Here is a 23,776-nt window from a genome sequence, read left to right as displayed (position 1 = left end):
AGGTTAAATCAAATTATACAAATTCTTTGTGTTTTATAAAATTACAGCTTCACCTCCCTAGGGGTGTTAGTGTAATATTCCCCCAGTGTTTTACAAAATTCCAGCTACACCGTTGAAGGGTGTTAGTGTAAGTTTTGTATTTGAATAAGGGGTATAGCTATAATTACGACTATAACCTCAGAGGGCGTAGCTGTAATTCACAAAAAGTAGGGGTATTAGTGTATTTCGATCTAATCTCAAGAGGTGTCAATGTAATTAATCCTAATTATATTTACACCTACTCATATACGATCTACTTACAAAAATCACTTTTGTCTTTGCATAATTATAAAAATCACCCTTAACGTAAAAAAATGAGGGATAATTTATGTAATGAGTTTAACATTTCTAGGGGTTTTATGGGTAATTTTTCAAAAAAATAGAGATGAATTTAGGTAAATAATGTTAACATTTTTGGCGGGTATATACATACTATTTTAACAGACAAAAATAGTTTGTATAAATAGATAATTGGTTAGGAATTTAGATATAATTATCCCTTTTAATAATATTATGGAGGTAAGCTTCACAGTATTGAAAAAGTAAAACAAAATATCATATTAGAATAAAGTATCTCTGAGAAAATAGATTTAGACGTTAAACATTGGATATGCTCACTAATCTTGAATGATGTCTCCGTAATGTTAATTATAATCCAGCAATTACTGATAAAACAAATTAAGGATTACTGTTTATGTAAGAAAAATGTCATGAAAGAGCGAAACACGCAATGTATTTCTACTTTCTTTAATCCCCCTCCGGTTGGTTTTATGTCGGCCTGTTCTCTTCTCTATGCTATACCTGATCCAATACACACACACACACACACACACACACAAATACGTACATTTGATTATTAGTTTTCTTTCATATGTATGTATAGAGCATCAACTTTTGTTTTTTATATTAGTATTTATTACAACTATAGTATGATGGATGGAATGATTATAAACTTGCTCCCGTACAGTATACTTGTGCTATAAAGAAGCTGGGCTTTAATTAACGACGGGTTTTCCGGCGAGTCCCAAGATTCCTTCCCCTTCCGCACCGCCTTGATCCCGGTTGCTCCGCCGGTTCTGGGTACGGCCCGCCATCTCTCCTCCCCCCACGTGGGCTACACCTTTTCCATTTTCAGTAAGTTCTTGCGGTACTCTCAGTTTCAAGAATTTTCCGGACGTGGTACCTGTACGGTCACCTACAGCGTTTGATGGGCCAGCTCATTTTTGCCAATTGGGTGGTGGGTTCTGAGAACAAACACGTGTTTTGGGACTGGACGCTGTCGGCTCTTGGAGATTTTGAGGTTTGCTTGAAACGAAGAGAGTAAAGGGCGTTTTCTTGAATGTGAAACGGGATATTGTTCAGACCTGGAGAATATGCCCGAGATGGAGGGAAAATGTTTTAATGGTTTTCATGGTGAAGTTTGGAGAATGGTGGTTCAGTTTAATTCAGTATTTTTGTTGAGTTTAGATGATTGAGTATGCGTTTGTAAGAGAAGATAGCTTTTGGGTTGTTTGATGTCATTGCAAAGGAATCTGTTGCTGAAAAGTTTAGAGCTTTAACTTAGTTAATTAGCTTTATTTTGATTTGTTCAAAGGTGAAGTATTTCTTGAGTGGAGAAAAACTTGGTGGATGTGATTCTGAGGGAAGATATTTGAGTTGAATTGAAGAGTGTATAGGTGAATTTTGCAGCAATGAAGATGCCATCTAATGGATTTTTGGCAAATTCAGGAGAAGGTGTGTTCATATTAATTGTTTCCAGTTACATCTTTATCTTTTTGATTTTTCCATCATTTCATGTTATGATTCAAGTGCTTTGCCTTCTCTGTTTATCATGCTGAAAAGCACCACTATTTCACAGCCGATTCCATGAGTCCTTTTATGTGATAAAAGATAAAGTTCCTAACTTCAAATCGTTCATAAACTTGCAGATATTTTCTTCTTTTTGTTTCCAAAGGATGGAAGGAAGGATTTTTTCTTTTTTTTTTCATAGGTATTCCGGTTTTCAGGTGCTGTCCGTTTTGTATTTGTTGTTTAAAAGCTTGTTTCCTGATTCAAAACATTAGCATCTTGTGATCCACAAACTGTTTGTAGAGTTTTCAATAGTTAGCAACTTCTTGTAGATCACGAGTATTTATGTGAAAACCTTTAAGAAAGAACTTTCTTTCTATCCAGTTTTGTGTGCTTTGTTCGGGATTTTAATTCTTTTCATCAATTATATGGCCAGTTAGAGAACATCGTAATGTTTCTGTTAGTTAACTTTGGATCTGTCGTCTTGGCTGATTATCAATCAATTTACGTGTTCTCAGTTTGGAGGTTGAAGTACTGCATGACGCTTTAATGAAAACCAGGCTTGGTATTTTGTCTAAAGTTTGTGATCTTGAATCTAGATTGAAGTATGGATCCGCAGACTTTCATGTTTATGTTGGATGCCTTTCGACTATCGAATAAAGGCTTTCATGATTAATTGTTCTGTTGCTTGTTAGCTTGATACTTCGTGCTTTCCTGTCCTAGTATTTATTCCTATATTCCGGAACTTTTGGAAGCATGAGTATTGCCGCAATGAATGATGATGCAAACATATGACATATATATCTGCCAGCTTGAAAAATGCACTTGATTTCCTTTTGCTCAGAATATTGACTTATGAAGAACTTCGTTTCCTCGAAACAAATCCCTACTGTTGAGTCTTGAATCTCAGATGAAACATAGAAGGAATTTCTGTTTTCTACTTATCAACAACACTCGATGTTGGAGTTCTGTGATAAAATATACTATTCTATTTTATACAGGAGAAAAAAAAGTGATAAATTCTGAGTTATGGCATGCTTGCGCTGGCCCATTGGTTTGTTTGCCTCCGGTTGGAAGTCTTGTTGTCTATTTCCCTCAAGGTCACAGTGAACAAGTAGGTTCCTTTCTTTTTCTATTTTTTTGGGGTCATCTCATTGGTGAATTGTAGAGTCATTTTGCCTTATTTTCAGATGTAAAGATATGCTGAAAGATGTTTTTCTATATACAGGTAGCAGCATCCATGCAGAAAGAGGCTGATGGCATCCCAAGTTATCCCAATCTTCCATCCAAGTTGATCTGCATGCTCCACAATGTCACCTTACATGTATGACAAGTCCTATGGCACTCTTACAAAAGTTTGAAATTAAATGATTTGTCCATCATTATTAAACTTAGGTGTATGCACATTTGGCATGCAACGTTCCGTCAATCAGAGATAGGCCACGTGTAAATTACCAAAGAGCCTAAGTGGTCAATTCGTAAAGTCATTTAACACTGTCTTTCTTTTTCCTCCTCTGAACAGTTTTTAACGAGTAATACTAGGGAGCGTCGTGAATTTGCATTTGATATTTCTACAGATATAAAACTCTGCATCTCCATACAAAGCATGGAATAAATTACGTAACTGCATGACTCAGTTTGTACTAACAGTACATTTGTTTTCATCAGGCTGATGGTGAAACTGATGAGGTCTATGCTCAAATGACTCTTCAACCAGTGACCAAGGTAAGATATTTTATTTCGGCATTTATTGTAAATTTTGCAATATGATACTATGGAAGGAGATATACTTGAACATAACTGGTCTGAACTGACACTGAACTTATATGTCATCCAGTATGACCAGGAAGCATTACTTGTATCTGATATTGGACTTAAGCACAGCAGACAACCTGCTGAGTTTTTCTGCAAAACTCTAACAGCAAGTGACACAAGCACTCATGGTGGCTTTTCTGTTCCTCGTCGAGCAGCTGAGAAGATTTTTCCGCCGCTGGTATATGCTGTTCACTGTCATTTGGCTTACAGAACTTGATTTGGGGATAAGTCTCATTCTTTTGCTTACCACCGAATTTTTTTTGTTTAGGATTTCTCAATGCAACCTCCTGCTCAGGAACTAGTAGCTAGAGACTTGCATGACCAAACATGGACATTTAGACATATTTATAGAGGTATTTTATTCTGAAGCTCACTGTGCTTTTGTTCATAATAAATTGATAATACTTCCAGTCTTCCAGAGCCTAATTATTGTTCGTGGCTAAACATGAACATCCACTGAAAAGATGATTTATGTTGGTGCGTCGGATACTGATGAGGACCAAAACTTTGATATAGCTTCAATCAATTAGATATAGAAGTTAACACATTGAAATTTGGGTGTACGCATGTCGAATTTACTTCATGGAGTTTATGTGCCCGTTTCGAGTTTAGTTCTTTGCATATGTGACATGGAGCCAGCCTCACTCAGACGCATGCCGTCAAAATACATGTGATTTGAGTAGCACATATTCCTTGGAATAGTGGGAGCATCTTGAAGCACTGAAGCATAGTTCTTTTCTGTTTTCTAGCATCAATAATAGCTTAGGAAAAATGTTCAGAAAGATTGTTCTTGCTCAATTTCAGGTCAACCCAAACGACACCTATTGACAACAGGGTGGAGTGTATTTGTGAGCTCTAAAAGACTGGTAGCTGGTGATGCCGTCCTTTTCATAAGGTACAATAAGATTTCAAGCAACTTGTAATTAGATGTTGCCCTCTTCCTAACTCGGCATGCATAATTATGTAGGGACGAAAAATCACAGCTGCTCTTGGGTATACGACGAGCAAATAGACAGCAGCCTGCACTTTCCTCATCTGTTATATCTAGTGATAGTATGCATATTGGAATTCTTGCCGCTGCAGCTCATGCCGCTGCGAATAACAGCCCGTTTACCATATTCTACAATCCAAGGTAATAATGTGATGCATTCATTCTACTACTTTGGGGCCATGCTCGCTTTGATGTGATGAAAGCCCAAGTGATTATTTGGAGGGATAATGAAACTTGTGTTGATTATTTAATTATTGACCAGTTATGCTTTGTACGATGGTTCAGAAATGTGCAAATTTAAGATATATTCATGCTATTTCTAATAAATGTGACTATTTATGACTTACATGTTTTACCAAATAGCCTCACTCAAAGAATTCTTCTGAAAAATCATCAGTTGGTATTTATACCAAGTTAGCAATTGATGACAAGACAGAATTTTCAAAGAGTTACTATAAAAGAAGCCAGACTGTTATATCACAACCGGGATGGCTTCTTCATCCAACAATTTTGCATTTTCTACCCGGCGATGATACCTTCATCAGTGCAAAAGAATATTTAGTTAATCTATGTATAATATATTAGCGAAGATATCATATAAAATGAAGGTGACCTTAGAATCTACATTCTATTAATTTTGGGGAAGGGAATGACACCTTTTGTGGTACCGACAGGGCTAGCCCTTCAGAGTTTGTGATTCCACTTGCGAAGTATAATAAAGCAATGTACACACAAGTTTCACCCGGCATGCGATTTAGAATGATGTTTGAGACGGAGGAGTCCGGGGTTCGGAGGTACATGGGAACAATTACTGGTGTAAGTGATTTGGATCCAGTAAGATGGAAAAATTCACAGTGGCGTAATCTTCAGGTAACACTCTTCCCGGTTTCTTTCCCCTTTTCTTGCTGACTTGAAAGCTTCAAGTACATTGATTTCAAGATAAGTTTTACCAGTTTTAGCTCTTCACAAGTTGAAGCCTCCTGAACTTATGAAGTTAACCAATTTATCACAAGTTTTCTGTGTGGATATTTTTGAACTCTTGATTGTTTTTGTCAAGCTTTTGCCTGTCGGGTGTGGCAAGCCTTTGTAACGGTTATATCCCTTGTATGTAGCTTGCAAACAAGTGCTTTCTAATTTCTTTGACATTGCTCTGGCAGATGCTCATTTCTTGGTGCTTCAAAAGTGTACTTTCTTCTTTGCTTTTTGACTTCTTCAGATATGCTCTTTTGTCTTTCGATTTCATATTGTCTTTGGTACTAAACATTGGTGAAAATCTTGCTGTGGCTTTTCTGCTGGTTGAGGCATATCTATTACAGCACACAGCGTTTTTAAACAATCTGAAATTCAATTCGGATTCCACCGCAAATTTATGTTTTCTATTTATTAGGTTGGATGGGATGAATCGACAGCGGGGGAACGTCCTAGCCGAGTCTCAATATGGGACATCGAACCTGTTGTCACTCCATTCTACATTTGCCCACCTCCTTTTTTCAGACCCAGGTTTCCCAAACATCCAGGTTTCCCAGGTAAAAGGAAAATTTGTTACAGAAGTATGACATCAGACAATATAATTATGTTCTGCAAATTTGTGCAGCATTAATTCAATGCAAATCCTTCTATGTTTCTCCTCACATGACTTCTTCTACAGATGACGATTCCGATATGGAGAATATGTTTAAGCGAGGCATGCCCTGGCTAGCGGATGATTTTGGCTTAAAAGATGCTTCAAGCTCAATATTTCCTGGCCTGAGTCTAGTCCAGTGGATGAGTATGCAACAGAACCATCAGTTGTCAGCTAATCAGTCGGGATTTCTTCCTAACATGGCTGCTTCAAATGCTCTGACGGGTAACCTCGGCAATGATGATCAGTCGAAACTTTTGAACTTCCAATCCCCTGGTTTAGTTGCACCTAATCTTCAAGTGAACAAGGGAAATCATCAAAATCAACAAGTTGGCCAACTAATGCAGTCAAATATTTCTTGGCCCCAGCAGCAGCAGCAGCAGCTGCAGCAAATGTTACAGTCTCCTTCAAATACCCGACAGACGCAGCAGTTGCCGCTGCAGCAAACCCAGCCTCATCTCCTTCAGCAAACACAACAGCAGCGTTTCCTGCAGCAAACCCACCAGCATCAGCAACAACAGTCAATGCTTTTGCCGCCTTCAACGAGCAGCCTAACTGCTGACCAGACGGTGAACCAGAATTTGCAGCAAACAGCCATGTACTCTCAAATTCAGCAGCAACAGATACTGACAGGAACGGCACAAATGCAGCAAAATGATCTTGTAACCAACAGAACTACGTTTCCCATGACATCCGTACCTCAGGACTTGCCCTTCCAGCAACATGTTGAGCAGCCATTGCAGAGATCTCAAGAGCAGCAGATACAGTTGCAACAAGCTCCATTGCAGGTGTTGCAGCAAAGCTTAGCCCAGAGGCCTCAAGTGCAGCAAACACCACCACAAAGTCTTCCGGAGCAGCAGCTGCAAATGCAACTTCTCCAGAAACTGCACCAGCAACAGCAACAGCAACAACTATTGTCCCCCTTGAATCCCTTGTTGGAGTCTCAGTTGCCTCAGAAACAGCAAGCTCAACAAGGCCAGCAGACTCAAAACATGTCTCTGCCTCAACAGTTGAACACAAGCTGCTTTTCTGCATCTACACTTGTGCAATCGCCACAATTTCCTGTCAACCAATTTCAGGGCCAGCAAAAGAATCAACTCATGGGCAGGTCACATTCTGGCCGTACTGACGGGGATGCCCCATCATGTTCAACATCACCCTCTAAAAACAATTTACAGGTTTCACAGCAAAACTTCCTCAAGAACCAGACAGGCCCAGCTACATTGCTAGATAGTACGATTGTTCATCCTCCTAATTTAGTACAAGAGAGTAACAGCAAGTTAGATGTCCGAATAAAGCATGAATTGTCCAGTTCTAAGGCGCCTGAGCAACCTAAATACAAGACTAATGCTGCTGATCACATGGATGTCACATCATCTGCAACCTCTTATTGCTTGGATGCGGGTGGTCTCCAGCAGAATTTTCCACTGACTGGCTTGGATAGTGATGTCCAATCACATACCAGAAATAGTATTCCTTTCACAGCTGGTATGGATGGATTGGCACCTGATGCTTTGTTGTCAAGGGGTTATGATTCTGGAAAGGATATCCATAACTTACTCTCTAACTACAGTGGCCCCCCAAGGGATATCGAGACAGAGTTGTCCTCTGGAATCAATTCACAGTCATTTGGTGTGCCAACAATGTCTTTTAAACCAGGTTGTTCAAATGATGCTGCCATCAATGAGACTGCCCCCCTGAATGGCGGGTTGTGGCCTAACCAGACTCAACGTATGCGAACATACACAAAGGTGAATCTCTCTCTCACCCCCTCCCTCCCTCCCCCCATGCTAGAGACATACCCTATACATATATCTAATATAAATAAGTAACACACACACAAACATATATACATATATATGCAAATTCTACATACTTTTATGTATACTAGTAAGGTGCACAAGCATTGAGCGTGGACAACTAACATTGATCTTATGTTGTTATTAATTTTTTAAAAATATGGTTATAAAAATTATAAACATGTTACAAACTTTGATTTTTTTGAACAATATAATTGATATAATTATTTTACAAGTACTAATATAATAATTATTATATAGCTTAATAACTACAATAAATAAGATTTTTATGAAATGTCCTTAATGAATATATAGTTTCGTTGCATTTTCTGTGAGTCTTGTTTATTCTATATTCGTCACTTTAATTTCGGTTTTTATTTGTTTTCGTATTACTAAGTCAATTATATTCATGCCATTATGAGAAATCTAGCTCTAATTTTGATTTTCCTATGAATTCTTTTTTAAGAAACAGAGATTTATTATTGTGTAAGTTGTAGTAAATTTTACGTATTTTGCTATCAAACTTATCATCTTTTTTTTCGATTCAGTAACTTCTCTCTTAGTAGCTAAATTCATGTTATAATTTATATATTTGAATTCAATTTATTGGCTAAGTAAATCAATGTCAAAGCACTAATATTCTCTTAATTTCAACAATCTATTTAAGTAAATGTCATTTAAATAAATAAGAATAATTTTTTGTTCTGTTTACTCGATTTTACGTCATTTTTGACTCAATCTCATTCATTCATGTAACTTTGTTTTCGATCGAACTAAATTTGAACAATTGATTAGCAATGCTTCTAAATTCTCATTATTTTAAAATCCAAACTCTTTAAAATATCTTGAGATTCAAATTGCTAAATTTTTATAGTACTCTTCCTTTTAGATAACATTTAATCAATTTTGCTATTAAGAAAAGATATAACTAATTATGCGAGTCCAATGACTCCAATCAAAATAGAAAAAAATGTATAATGTTGTTCATACTTTTATAATAGTATAGATATAGATATAGGTAGATACCACACTATGTGTGTGTGTGTGTTATTTACTCCTTGGAACTTATAGATAAGTGAGAAGCTCTGGTTGATTTTTAGAGGGTATTTATCTTTCCTCTTCTTATTGTTCTGCATACTAGTACCTAATGTTTCTTAAACTTTGAAGGTTCAAAAACGTGGTTCTGTAGGGAGAACCATAGATGTTACTCGTTACAAGGGGTATGATGAGCTCAGGCATGATCTTGCCCGTATGTTTGGCATCGAAGGGCTACTGGAAGATCCACAACGGACCGAGTGGAAGCTTGTCTACGTCGACCATGAAAATGATATATTACTTGTTGGAGATGATCCATGGGAGTAAGTGTCATGCAACATTCTATTTATATTTTTCTGGTTTGGCTGAAAAACATTGTAACCGTAGTCCTAATTCTCTTGTTCTTCCAGGGAGTTTGTGACCTGTGTCCAGAGCATAAAGATACTTTCCTCTGCCGAGGTACAGCAGATGAGTTTGGACGGAGATCTAGGTCAGCTGCCTGTCCCAAACCAAGCTTGCAGTGGAACGGATAGTGGTAATGCATGGAGAGGACACTATGATGATAATTCAGCTACCTCATTTAACCGCTGAAGTATGCAGAGAGTGACCCTCCATGCAGAAAAGCCATTTAAGAACTTACGTTCCATGCTTCCAACCTTCAAAAGTTGGTGGCATAAATGTGAACTGCGCACAGATGACATAGCACAAATTGATCTTTAGCCAAGTCTTTTTTTCTTTCTCTTATGTCGATATGGACCACTTAATTTTGCTTGAGTGGTCGAGTCTGAGCAATTTGAGAAATTCTTGCTCGAAGACCACCGCTGAATATAGATAGCATTGCTCGTAGCTGGCTAGTTGACTTGTCTGAGATTTGAGCTACTGCAACAAAAGTGCTTTGTAAATGATGACCCTCTTGCCCGAGGATGAAGTATAAAGGGCAGATTGGTGTAAATTGTACGTCTTTAGGCTAGATAGGTCTTCCAAAAGCTTCCACATATAGGTCTATAATGAGCTGATGTGTTCTTGAAGATAAAACTTCGGAGAAACAGTGTACAGCTTCTTGAATTCAGTTGCAGTTTCTAGCTTATTACAACCTGTTTTCCTGACACCATATAGGTGGACTTGAGTTCTTTCAGGGAACATCAGATTACAAAGTTGTATATTGTGATCATCAAGCTGAATGTGGAAGAACCACAGGAACAACCCTCATTACCTTCAGAACTGTACCAGTCACAATATCCGGAACTGGGCTATTCTTGTTCCTTATTCTTCAATATGCTTTAAGGGGAAATTCTAGCTCATACAAAGATGGAAAGTGCAGTATGCTTGCAGTGTAATTGGTGTATAGTTCAGGAAAAGTGTCAATCACATGGTAAGTGTAACATTTGGTTTGTGGTTGGGTTGATTCGACCAAACCTCAAGTGTATAATATATGTTTTGTAGATAATTTGATTCGACCAAGCGTAAGAAATTTCCATACTTTAAGTGCTCCTATGGCGCAATTAGGAATAGAAGATGAGTTGAACTTGCATGAGCATAGCCCATTTGTTTGAGGTCCATTCAAACTCAAAATTACTAAACGCGAGCTTGAGGTTGTTGAGTTTGAACCAAAAATATATGTTCAAAACATCGGCCCAAGCTTTTTTTTAATTTTTAATTTTATTTTTGTTATTACTAATGTTATAATTCTATTAACTGTTAGAATTATTAGTGAGATAATAATATTTAACCACATAACATAATACATATAATTATAATCTTATTTATCATATTTATAGCAAAAGTTATATAATTGAACACAAATAGTGACAATAGTAATATCTTTATTATAAAGATAATAATAATAATCATTAAAAATTAGATCATATGTTTTAATTTAATGATCACATAATATAACAAACATGATTATATCTTATCATGTACACTACAACAACAAATATACTAATAATAATTAACAAGTATACTAAACAATAAGACACTAATTACGATCACATATAAGATTGTTTAAATAATTGAAATAATAGTACTCAAATTAATATAAGCGTGCCTTATTTTATATTTCTAGATAGGTTAGCTCGAGTTTAAGCTCAGCTCAAGTCCTGAAACTTTCACAAATTCGACTTGAGCTCTACTTGTTTGCACTGAATGACAGGTGTAGATTGGGTTAGTGCACGCATCTCCGTGAATTGTTCAACTATACATGCAACTATCATATGCTAAATTCAATTACATTACCTCCTCAAAGTATCGAATTGATATACACGATTAAAATGCGTTTTCCGTTGCATGTTACAACAAAAAGTGCAAATCACATAAAATCAAACAGGCGTGCAGAGATCAAGGTCTGAAAACAATTCCCCGATGAGGAAGGGAAAAACAAGCGAGAAGGACAAACCAGCTTGGGCCAGTTTCATATTCTGCTATTCTCTTTTGAATAAAGATGGACATAGAATAACAGCCGACACCACCTCGTATGAGTTCAAGACCGCTGGTAGGAAAGAAAATGACCCCAGAAAGCAAAGGTACAGCTGCTATTGGAAATACTCGAACTTTTTCTTGAAATCCAATACTCATTACACTTGAATACATTCATGTAGCTGCAAGAAATGCGTACTCAAGCCTAAGTTACAAGAACGGTTCCGCTTATGACTTTTGCTGGGGATGCTTAAGGTGGCAAACTAAAGGGCAGACTTAGACCATCTAAGAAAGGATTGCCATGACGTCTGATGCCCTTAGTGCTATGTAGTCGGAGCCATCACTGCCCTTGAAATCATTGCCTGCATATTTGGAGTACAAAACTGTGTTTCCTGGAGCAACTGACAACGGCTTCCTGTTGCCCTCGTCGTCAAGAGGACCGGGCCCAACTGCAACCACCTATAATTCAAGAATGACAACTAATAAGGATAGTCCACTGCTAATAATTGCTGAATGAACGAACTCGGAGTGAACAAATTGAAAAGAGGAGACAAACAAAGCCAGATGGATGCAGACTAGGTGGGCTCTGATCGAAATATCTCTAATAAAATTACATGATAAGACACTGTTCTGTCCAGGTAGAGTTAAAGAATGTAACTTACTGTGCCAATTGACGGCTTCTCCTTGCTTGCATCTGTTAAATACAACCCACCAGCCGTTTTTTCCTCAGCTTCAGCAACCTGAAAGGATACCGACATTATTTATTGCTAAGTATCAGGTATTGATAACAGAATCAGATGGCTGGACACAGGACCTACCTTTATGAGAACTCGGTCATTCAGGGGATTCAAATCTTTTACGTCATCAGTATCAAGAGTACCAACAATGTCATCCTCCTTCAGAATGAGATGATTTGTTCCATCGAACTCCACCTCTGTTCCTGCGTACTTCGAGTACACCACTTTGGTGCCAGTCTGGAGAAAGGTATCACCTTGTAAGCCAAACTTATCACTGGTATAAGCATAACAACCAAAAAGAACATTGAATCTCTGATGATACCTTCAAACTAACTTCCAACTTGTTTTTTCCAATTGTCCGACCTTCTCCAACAGCAACCACCTCACCTGCTTGAGGTTTGGTTTGCGCAGTTGTTGGTAGTAAAATACCACCTGAAGTCTTCTCCTCTGCTGTTTTAATCTTCACCAACACTCTGTCACCCAGTGGCTTGAGGGAAGTGTACTGAAAGCAAAATTCAGGGCTGAAATGATCAGTAAATTACATAACTGCACTTACACATATGAGACAATAAATCAGGCCTGACCCAATTATAATATTTGGTAAATGAGCTTTGCCATAACTCGCTCAAACTAATACTCACAAGTTACAACAACAAATTCACATAAGAGGCATGTTACAGACATTAGAAATGCTAATAGGTCATCATTCAGCTTCACAGTTCAGGTTGCTAAATTATACATCTATAAATTCCAACTCATGCAAAATCCATGTGCCAGTTAAGTAAGACGCGGTAAGAAACAAGGAAACAATTGGACAATATTGGTGAATAGATGAGCTAGCATACAAGCTGCATTTTGCCTAAAAGATCAAACACATTCTTTCGTCCACCGTAAACAACAGCGGGTCGTGTTTCTTAATCAATTAACAGTCACTGGAAAAAGCACTGCAGGGGACAAATCACATTTTAGCACTCCATAATAGAATTTAAACCAGCAGAATAAGGAAAACCAAGAAAATCTAGTGTTGGATAAAAGAAATTCACACTTTATACACCTCATACCGGTGTAAATTTCAGTGCCAACAGTGTGAGAGCCAAGTCCAAAACAAAAAACATTCTTGATGAGAAACTATAGCACTGAAAATCAAAGAAGATGCATAAAATCAAATGAAGACAGTAAATGCAACGCACAGCGAGTGAACTTCGAGAACATAGATTACAAATTGACTAACACAATTATACCTTAGGGGCAACAGTTGTAGCCGCTTTGACAACAAGGGAGGGGAATGATCTTAGGGAGAGTGCATTCTGCTTCAGAGGTTGAAAAGACGAGACCTTTACTGCATTTGAAGCTCTCAGCCCCTCAAATGAAACAAACCCTTTTCCTGAAATTGAGGAAGCAGCGGAAGTCAACTGTGCAGCTGCCATTTCTTGTCCCCAAACTCAAGATTATAAACCCTGGAAATATGAGAACCCATCAAAAACTTCAAAGAATCAAGAAACAGTACAATGAACGGAGATTTAAAGAAAAAAAAATGAAATACCTTAAGTGAGAAAAATTAGTGGCAGAGTCAGAGAAGAAATGGGTGGTGGGTTGGTGTCAAATTGGTTAAGAGGATAACAAAACCCTAGAAAGTTCTTGGAGAGAGGGGTTTTTTGGCAAAAGATAAGAGGGTTCTAGAAACATTTCGATGAAGTTGGCTGTTGGTAGGTAGTTTGCGGTATGCAGTTTGCAGCACCACCAATTGGATTGTTGGAGTTGAAAATATGGGCAGTGGCCCATTTTGTCATATACAATTCTCTTTATGCAGGCTTATATTTGCAGCCCAAGCCCACTTAAAAGGTGGGCCTTGCATTCAAGTCTCTAAGTTTTGTAATAGTTATAAATTTATAATTATTAGCTCGTCATTTAAAAAATATAAATACCCTTTTGAAATTAATAATCGTATAACAAATACCTTCTCATACTAACCCATTGTAGAGGTGTTTGTTAAACTTTTGTTAATTCCAGATGTGTATTTGTAATTTTCAAATAATGAAAATGCATTTATAATTATGACAAATTTCAAAAGAGTTAATTATAACTTACCCTAGTAAAAATTGTTGAGGTTAAGGAGTAACTCGACCTAACAAGAGATGTTTACCAGGGCTTAAAAAAACACTTATCAGTTTATTGTTGAAAATAATATTTTTGTTTTATAGCTTTTACTTCTAAACTTTTTAAATTAAGTTAATTTTAAAGTCAAAAGTTATAAACAACTCACTATCAATTTCGTCAATTTATGGATAAAATTGTAAATATTTGAAGTTGTAATTCAAACGCAATCATTGTAAAAAAGAATTAACTCATTTAACTAAATGAAATCAATATTGAGGGAAAAAAATTCTTTAGTGAGAAAAATGGGTACTATAAGAAAGATTGAGAATTACTTTTTTATTATTTAAGAAAATATATAGATAAAAAAGAAAAAGAAATAAAGCAACTATATAAGCATCATAATATGTATGTGTATTTATAGTAAATGTAGTAGAAGGATTACAGTTAAAGTAGATTGTAAGTATTGCATCCACCATCCGACCAAATTTGGGTTTTAATATTTAAAAACCCTCATTATCTACTAGAAATATAAAATCAACGAGTTACATTTGAGTTAATGATGTTTGAACGGGTTTATTCCTAATACAACTGAAGCAAGTAATTAATTGATGGTCCATTATAGATTAATTGATATTTAAATTTTTAGTCCGATCAATGATGCTTTAACTTAGTGGTTAAGATTAAAGTTGAGATTCTATAAACAGGTTTAAAATTATAGGTTCGAGTGCATTAGACGTATGGGTATTTGTTTCACTTTATGTGAGTATTTGTCTCAATTTCATTTGAGTTATTATTTGTTATTGTTTTTAGGCATATTGATGTATTCACTGAATTGATGTAATTTATTACTGTTTTTAACCATATTGGTATATTAATTGAATCAATGTATTACTCAATACTAATAATAATAATAATAATAATAATTTTCAGTTCGACTACGACATCTGTAATTGGCACCAGGATAATTTGGATTGGATCCATGAAAAATTTCTGTAGCTAGAAACGGTAATATATTCAAGGTTCATGCATTGTTCCTCAATCTGAATCATTTAACGTATTATAAATCAGTGAAACTCAATACTCGTGCGACTTTGTATATTGTCCAAATAGATCATTACTACCATACTCCAACAACTCATTTCTCAGGTATGCACTTCTGATTGCATCTACCTTTGTTGCTCTTAACGATCCAACAGCCTTGGACTTTGAAAAGCTATTATTGGGTCCACCTTGTATCCCTCGCTATATTTTTTAAGATAAACAACTTGGGATCGGATTCATAAGATTTTACGATCTTACAAGAAGACTATATTTATTTGAGTTCTAGTGTAAAAGAGGCAAACGAGATGTGTCACATCCTAATTATTGTTGTATCCTACTTTGAGTGACCTTAGGATCAGATTCATAAGGCTTGACACTCTAATTATGTCGAGCCCTATGTGATCTTAGAATTTTTTTTTTACATAAATCAGGTTTGATCGAATTAAACCAATCATATATTATGTGATTGACCACTTTTTCTAAATTACACAGCAATCACAGTGCAAGTATATTACACTTATCATATAATTTATTCAAACAGAATCAAATTCAATCCGAATTAAAATTTTCCGCTATCCTATGTTGTATTAAAAAGCACAAAAATTAAGAGAAGAGGATACTAGAAAACCTCATTAGTGGAGAGTAGCCTAATTCATGAATAGTATGGGGACATTTTTAAAAAGTGAGAATCTTAAGGGGACTATGTCTTAAAAACGAGTTGTTTATGAATGGAATATTGCATATATATAGTGTTAAATTAATTAAATAACAGAGATTTAAGAACAAATATTTTTGGACTAAAATGCCGTACGGTGCACAGCTTGATGCAGACAGGGATTGGACAAAGTGAAATTTCGGGAAAGGTGCATTAACGGAAATTGACCCATATGGAATACCACGCCCACCTTCCTGGAGATATCCTCAATACCGTTTTTTCTCCTGGGAAACCGAAAGCTTTATTTTTTTACTATTTTTTAGTCCAATTAGACTTGTAAGTATTTTCTATTGTTTTATTTAAATTTATTTTAAAAAGAATTAATTTTTTTTAAAAAAAGAATAATTTAGTACTCATGAGATTTTCTTTCATCTTACAAATAGATTTTTCTACTACTCAAATTTTATCGAATTTGTTGATATTAAAAAAAATGAATGAAAATTGATATCAATCATTGCTTGACTCACTTACTTATTGTAGGTTAAATAAATCTTTTTCAACTAAACTACTCTTATAACAGTAAAAATATACCATCTTACATGAAGTTCACACTTGGACCATGCACTAGTATAAAATATTTAAAAAATATTTGTACCGTAGAAATTATATGAATGAAACTCTTTCTCATTTTTGGAAGAGTGGGGGGCGGTGATCGATATTTCAAAATCAACAACGTACAATTATAATATTCAATATTTAATATATGAATATTTTTAAATTAATTAATAATTTCAAAATAAATAAATACTATTATTGAAAGTAAATCCAATACTTATATTTGTATGGACTCAAATTCAATTTTTTTTATAGTAATTTGATTGTTACATTATTTGTATATATGTATATATATATATATATGTGCGCATAGTTCAAATTGACTAATTAATTATAAATAAGGCATGTAAATTCGGATACCTTCATGTTTAGTTTTTTTGACCAACTTTAATTGAATCCTGTATTTCAAGTGTAAATATATTCTTTTATACTGTTAATTTGGTCCCTTTTCTAATCATTACTTTTGTGATTAAAATTGAACTGAAACACACCTTTTGATAAAAATTACAGTACCATCTATAGCTTTTATAGAAGCGACAATTATATGATTATATCAATATTTCATTAAATTGGACAAACCAACTTAACAATATATTAATTCGAGCAACACACCAATATGACTAAAAATCATCAAATAAATTACAATAAACTCGTATAAAGTAAAACAAATACTCAAATAAAATGAACAAACATCTACACATTCGATGTGACTCGAACCCATGACCTCGAATTTAGTCATAGAACCTCAGCCTTAACTACTATGATTTACCCAATTTTTCATTAATCTTAAAAATGAGATTAGTTACCAAATTAAACTACAATCTCTTATATTTATGTAACCAATTATAAACTCACGAATTGAAACGCTACATATTGGCCTTTTTTTTTTTCGATCAATCATAAATGAATCATCTCATAATTAATTATGAACCCACAAATCAAACTATTCCTAATTATGAAATTATACAAATTCCGCTTTATATATTTTGACGAAATTAAGTAAAACTTGTTAATTAATTAAAAAAAGTGGACCCTAAATTATGGGTACAAAAAAATTCCCCCACATGTACCATACGAACCTCAAGTGTTTGATAAATCCGAAGAGTACCTCCCAGTACATACGTAATTACATGTTATTCAAGCCTGATCAGCCGCATGCAGACGGAGGGGAGTCAAATCTGTGTGTGTTTGAAGGACGCGTAACCCATACCAGCTGATAATCGTGCTTCATGGGAACTAACACTTTATACCCTTTATTATGCCGTACGTACGAAGAGAGATAGGCAGCCTACGCAAGCAAACACATCGATGATTGCGACAGATATTGGAGATCTTGTACGTACAGATTCTCATGCTGACATGTATCATGTTTCTGTACCCAAGTTTTTTTTATTTAGATCAAATTCGGTCGAATTTAAATCAATCGTATAATAAATATAATAAATTTATCACGTGATTTGTGTACAATTAAAAAAAATTATTAATTATTTTAATTTGATTTGAATAAAAAAAATTAGTTGGAAGACATCTCCTCAACGTAAGGAATGGCAAGCAGGTGGAAGTTGCGAGGGGCATGTGAATGATCAATCTCAGACATTCTTCTTAGTATAATCAAAGTCATAGATGAGTACACTTCAGTTGTAAAGTCAGACATGTCTTTTCTTTATACAGTTTCTCCCCGTTTTTCTTCATGCAGTCAAAAAAAAAAAAAAAAAAGGCATGATACGTATGTATATATATATGAGATCGTAATATTGCAAGTCAAGGATATTTTGCGCAGTTTCTATTTGCTTTATGGTTTCAATTGCGCGTGAATTTGCACTGAAATTTTGACTTGGGAAAAGGAATTCGATCTCTGTTTTTGTTTGGATTTGCAAGTCAAGAAAGCTGATTTCATCCTTAGTTCTATAATTTTAGAGAAGAACAATTTTTTTTTTCTTCGAATATAATATTGTGCAGGCAGAGGTCATTGGACTTGGTCCTATATATCAGAATCTTATCAGATAGTTTTCACTATAGTTAATTATTATTGTTAAAAGTAAATAATTGTTGGTGGATACTAATTAATTATGGTAGCGCAATGGTAAAAATTGCATCAAATATTTTGGTCATAGGTTAAACCTTAACGATTGTTGATTAACCATGATCAAAACTTAGGTTTTTGTCTAACTATAGTATCTTCGTATTGATTTATTATAATTTTTAAATTGTAGTGATTCATATTATAGAATATATATATATATATATATATATTTGTAGTGTAAGGAAATAGTGTTGGACATTTTTTGAATTGTTGGGAAAGTTTTGGTAATTCTATGCGGGAAAAATACATACCATCCCCTATGATATCCAAAATGAACAAATTAATTATTGAAAAATACGGGGAGGTAATTTCGTACTTTTTTTTATACGGAGTAATTTGATCATTTCAAATAACACAAGGGTGTGATATGTATTTTTCCCAATTTTATGCTTTCAAATGTTATTTGATTTTAGTATTTAATATGTTAATCATTTGTTTTAGAGTTTTTATAGGAAAAAATGCAAGTAAGGCCTGTGATGTGAGGGTGTTTTTTTGGCTTAATTTTGAAAAACATAATAAGGTATTTTGTTTTATTTTTTTTCTTTTTTTGCAATTTTTTTTTGAATATTTTTCATATCATAGCGTGCTATTTTACATTTAATCCGTTTATTATATATGCAGAACTGTGAACCCCTTACCGATGTTAGTAAAAAATCAGCTGATAGAATCAAAGTGAAATTACAATTTTGGTCCATAGGATAGGGGGTCACACTATTTGGTCTTTTATTTTACGAAATTTTCAAAATGGTCCTATAATTAAAAAAGTTCGATATATTTAATTCTATGCTTTACGAAATCTCCAAAATGATCCCAAAATAGTCCCATAAATCTCGTAACGAACTAAATGTGTCGAGTTTTTTAATTTTAAGACCATTTTAAAAATTTAATAAAACAAAGGTTCAAAAGTGTTAAATCCCATATCTTACAAGACTATAAATATAATTTTACCTGAAATCAAAATTATCACTGCTTATATGTACATATACATTTGTATGATTCAAAAATAAAAAAATAAATTGATTTATCACAATAACAACTAGCAGAATTCTAATAGTAACGAAAATTATATTATTAAAAAATCAGTACTGACTAATAAAATAATATATATATATATATATATACACACAAAATAAAACTACGACAACATAAGTATCATTATCAATCAATACATATTTTTAGCGACAACTTTAAAGTAACTCTCAATATTTTGTTCATATATATATATATATATATATATATTAGTATCCTTTTTGTGGTTAAGTTTGTAGTGATGTGAGGTCTCCAGGGAAGACGAGGATGGGGCACTAGGACATGTTTGTTTGGTTATCATACTTACGTTAGTAGCTTGAGCTAGAAAAAAGCGTAGGTGTGGTCCTTCCTCGACCCATCTCAAATTTGTACACGAGGGAACTCCGATTTCCACATGTGCTCATCTTTTTTCATTATTAACTCAAGATCCAAACATCACCGCGTATAACCAAATCAAGATCATTATTATATCCATCTCCTTTCCTCCCACGTGTCACTTCTTTTCTTCCCCAAACACGCCCTCTGTTGACCCGAGTGTTTCACTCCACTCTCCCCCCTCCCAACTCCCACTCGTATATATACGCGGCAAAGCCGCCATTTCTCCCCAATTCCTCTCTCCAATTACTGGTTTCCCGACTCATAAACAAGATTTATACAACAAATTAATAGACCCACCTGTTTGGAAATATGGTGAAATCAACTGAGAATCAGCCGCCGGAGAGGAGGGACGAAGCTTCGTCTTCGTCGTCGTGTAAGTATAAGGGTGTGAGGAAGCGGAAGTGGGGAAAATATGTTTCTGAAATCAGGCTGCCTAATTGTAGGGAGAGGATTTGGTTGGGCTCCTACGACACGGCGGAGAAGGCGGCGCGTGCCTTCGACGCCGCCCTCTTCTGCCTCCGTGGTGGGAACGCTAAGTTTAACTTCCCCGACAACCCACCGGATATAGTCAACGGGAGGTCCTTGACGCCTGCCGAGATTCAGGCCGCTGCTGCCCGCTTCGCACACTCGGGGTCGGACCCACTTGCAACCGGGAGCTCGGGTCGGGTCGAGAACCCGGATATCTCGCTGTCGGATTCGCTGTCGTCCTCTGAGGTGTTGCAGCATGCGGAGTCACCTTGTCCGTCGGTGTCGGACGGGCAACCTCAGCCGGACAGTGAAGTTACGGAAATGCCACTGGACAATGCGTTTATGGACCAGTTCTTGAGCATGGGCACGGAGAATAACGTCCCGGATTTCGGGCTATTTCCGGGATTCGATGATTTTCCAGGCGATTATATGGCGCCGCTCTTACCAAGCGCCGATTATTACCCGGACAATAACGAGGAATTCCCTTCGCAGGATTCATTTCTTTGGAACTTTTAAGGAATACAATACAAATAAGCTAATTAATTTTTCTAATTAATTTTTCCTTTTTTTTTTTGGTGGGTCAGAGATTCTGGAAATTTTTGCTGCTGGAATTATTGACCTTTTAATCCAAATAAGGAAAGAACATAAATAAGCCTGATGAGCCCCTCTCTTATTTTATCATCTTTCCGAGGAACAAATGTTTGGATCGGGGGGTGGATGGAACAATTTTTGTGTGCCCATCAACGTCCTCTTTTTATTTCAATTCTCGTATTCCTTCTTTTTTCCGTTTTTCTTGGAGGTATGTCTCGATTTTTCACTACATCTTAAAGATCATCAGCATTACCACTTCAACACAACATAACAGCAGTCACAAAATATCAAATAATAATTTTAAAGTTGTTGTTGAATAATTTTAATCTTACCATAAATAATTTAATTATTAATCATAAAAATTATGCATAAAATTACAAATATTGATGCATCTATAACGACAATTTAAATATAGTTACAACGTACGATCAATAATTACTGTCACTGTGTTGTTAATGTACATATATCTTTATTTATGACACTTTAACAAACAACCATAACCGGAAAGAATAATTGTAACTACTAAAACTATGAAATCATTATTGCGAAGGGTATAAATCTTGTCACGTAATACATATAAGTATTAACAATATTAAAATTATTCTTAATACTTTTGTTATTAATTTTCTTTTTCCCTTTTTTTTAATTGCTCTTTGTTTTTCTTATATATATATATATATATATATATTATAATTGGCATTATTATATATTTTTTGTGAAAGAAGTTTACAAAGGAAATCATGAATACTTTTCCACCATGAAAACTAATTTTGCGATGATTCTTAGATGCATTTGCAAAAATCACAGCCAACAAGTGTGTGGTTGTGATCAATATACTTATTAATAATTACAACTATTTATTTTTAACATGATAATTAATCATAAAATTAAATATTATATTTCTTTTAATATGTATAAGTTCATTAAATATTTTAATAAGAATTTGAACTCATATTGTGGGTTTGACACTGTTCAATCTTAACCAGCAAATCAATTAGATTGGTTGGTCAGGTAGTACTAGGTGGCTAGCAATAGTACTGTAAAACATCCTAGAACAGCCATTGCCTGTTACGGATCCAAAACATGTTTCTCATGTGCTCTATTCCTGTTTGTTTCCTAGTGAATTATGTTAGTTGTCGTCAGATCTCCGGCTCTCCGGTTCTATTCCAGAGTCCTATTTTATGCTTTCAGACATATATTTATTCAAATTTGTTAGTATTGTGCTTAAATCCATGAATTTAAAGATAGGAATTTTAATTTTAATAAAAAAAATATTTTTACATTTATTTTTGAATAATTCATATTACAAAAATTGAAATCATTTAACTCTTATTTTAAAATATATTTTGTGGAATATCGATGCATCTCAAACGGAAAATTCTGAATAAATCATTCAATTCAATGTCGTGGTTTAAGACATATCCAGTTTCTGCATCGATTTTTATTTAATCATGACTAATTATAATTCTTTACCACGACTTTAGTCTATAACCTTCTAATAACGTACATACTGATCTGCATTTTGAATCACTTGTTATAAACCTTTAATTCTTGATGGCGGCAAGTCTACTATAAGGGCTCTGGCCGACACGTTTGACACATACACAATCTTTTCTGACGGGTTTATAGAGTGTCATCCCTACTTTCTCATTTATGTAATAAAAAAGAAAAAAGAAAACTAACTACCTTGTACTAATGCTATATAGTAATAAGAAAGAGGGATGATTTTCATGTCTAGTTTGCTATGATGGACGATTGAGGTGAAGCATGTCATAAACTTCGTACATATATTATAGAGCTATCGACTCCTCAGCAGGAAAAAATGAGGCCTAAAATGTAGCGTGTTGGTTAGAATTGTCCACAACCAATTAACGACCCTAGTTAGACACAATCCTATATATGTACGATTCACATATATAGCACATGATTTTTTATTTTTATTTTTTCAAATTCAAATAGTAAATGCAAAAGGGTCTATATAGAACATAGCTCAATCTTTTTATTGTTTTATTTTTTTCTATAATTTTGGATTTATGGCTTTGAATTTTACTTTAAGGGCTTTATTACTTGATGGTATATTTATTATCCATATTATGAAGAAGAATTGCAGTGTTAATTTATAAAATTATGAATGTTGTAAACCTGAAGTGCCTATTAGCCAAATACTAAGAAAAATTACAATGATTTTGATATGAGTAAAATTAATTACTTATTTTGAGGTAACATAAGATAGTTATATAGTATTCTATATTTTCGATATATATCTTTGTTTTAGACTGTATGTATTTTATTATTACTATGTCCTCGTATTTCAATCTGCCACTAGAGATGGCAAAGGACGCGAGTACGTCGTTAGGATCTTTGCAATTTTTTGATCACTTTGAATGGGTCAAACTCGGATCTAAATTATTGGGTTAGAGTCCGATGACAGGTTCTAATTTTATAAATCCAGTCAGGTTGGAGGTAGAGTCACTAGTCTTGCAAATAATATTTATTGATATATCTAATTTATTTAAAATATTTAACTTTTATTATATGTAGTTATAAAATAAAAATATATTTTTAACATGATAATAACT

General features: G+C 34.7%; 3 protein-coding genes across 5 annotated transcripts; 2 read left to right on the top strand and 1 right to left on the bottom strand.

The window, feature by feature from the left end:
• The first annotated feature begins 801 nt into the window (after positions 1–801).
• Positions 802–10,181, top strand: ARF19 (auxin response factor 19). Of its 3 annotated transcripts, none has more exons than XM_011095571.3 (13): positions 802–1,773; positions 2,829–2,941; positions 3,056–3,151; positions 3,496–3,552; positions 3,665–3,820; positions 3,911–3,995; positions 4,447–4,537; positions 4,610–4,774; positions 5,308–5,503; positions 6,021–6,159; positions 6,282–8,005; positions 9,221–9,411; positions 9,499–10,181. In XM_011095571.3, the coding sequence occupies exons 1-13, from the start codon at positions 1,731–1,733 to the stop codon at positions 9,677–9,679; spliced, it is 3,237 nt and encodes a 1,078-aa protein (XP_011093873.1). In that variant the 5' UTR covers positions 802–1,730; the 3' UTR covers positions 9,680–10,181. The 3 variants fall into 3 exon arrangements, with proteins under 3 accessions (XP_011093873.1, XP_088731476.1, XP_088731477.1); XM_088875350.1 differs by having other exon boundaries at positions 803–1,773; positions 2,829–2,945; positions 3,060–3,151; XM_088875351.1 differs by having other exon boundaries at positions 803–1,777; positions 2,832–2,945; positions 3,060–3,151.
• A 1,439-nt stretch (positions 10,182–11,620) lies between these two features.
• Positions 11,621–13,924, bottom strand: LOC105173710 (20 kDa chaperonin, chloroplastic). Its single transcript, XM_011095570.3, has 6 exons — positions 13,784–13,924; positions 13,482–13,697; positions 12,563–12,742; positions 12,322–12,477; positions 12,166–12,243; positions 11,621–11,962 (listed from the first exon to the last, which is right to left on the bottom strand). Exons 2-6 carry the CDS (start codon positions 13,665–13,667, stop codon positions 11,789–11,791), a joined length of 774 nt encoding a protein of 257 aa, XP_011093872.1. The 5' UTR covers positions 13,668–13,697; positions 13,784–13,924; the 3' UTR covers positions 11,621–11,788.
• Positions 13,925–20,358: 6,434 nt separating this feature from the next.
• LOC105173709 (ethylene-responsive transcription factor ERF017-like) lies at positions 20,359–21,369 on the top strand. Its single transcript, XM_011095569.3, has one exon. The coding sequence runs from the start codon at positions 20,448–20,450 to the stop codon at positions 21,120–21,122; it is 675 nt and encodes a 224-aa protein (XP_011093871.1). The 5' UTR covers positions 20,359–20,447; the 3' UTR covers positions 21,123–21,369.
• The last annotated feature ends 2,407 nt before the right edge of the window (positions 21,370–23,776 follow it).

Source organism: Sesamum indicum, linkage group LG11 (genome assembly GCF_026168435.1).
Source record: "Sesamum indicum cultivar Baizhima isolate 11 linkage group LG11, ASM2616843v1, whole genome shotgun sequence".
Taxonomy (NCBI): Eukaryota; Viridiplantae; Streptophyta; class Magnoliopsida; order Lamiales; family Pedaliaceae; genus Sesamum; species Sesamum indicum.
This window is presented reverse-complemented; position numbering and strand designations above follow the sequence as displayed.

Coding starts and splice junctions, on each gene's coding strand:
- ARF19 (XM_011095571.3), top strand. CDS start 1,731: ATGAAGATGCCATCTAATGGATTTTTGGCAAATTCAGGAGAAG. Junction 4,538..4,609: donor GATGCCGTCCTTTTCATAAG/GTACAATAAGAT, acceptor ATAATTATGTAG/GGACGAAAAATCACAGCTGC. Junction 6,160..6,281: donor CAAACATCCAGGTTTCCCAG/GTAAAAGGAAAA, acceptor CTTCTTCTACAG/ATGACGATTCCGATATGGAG.
- LOC105173709 (XM_011095569.3), top strand. CDS start 20,448: ATGGTGAAATCAACTGAGAATCAGCCGCCGGAGAGGAGGGACGAAGCT.
- LOC105173710 (XM_011095570.3), bottom strand. CDS start 13,667: ATGGCAGCTGCACAGTTGACTTCCGCTGCTTCCTCAATTTCAGGAAAA. Junction 12,244..12,321: donor ATGACCGAGTTCTCATAAAG/GTAGGTCCTGTG, acceptor GTATCCTTTCAG/GTTGCTGAAGCTGAGGAAAA. Junction 11,963..12,165: donor AGAAGCCGTCAATTGGCACA/GTAAGTTACATT, acceptor CTTGAATTATAG/GTGGTTGCAGTTGGGCCCGG.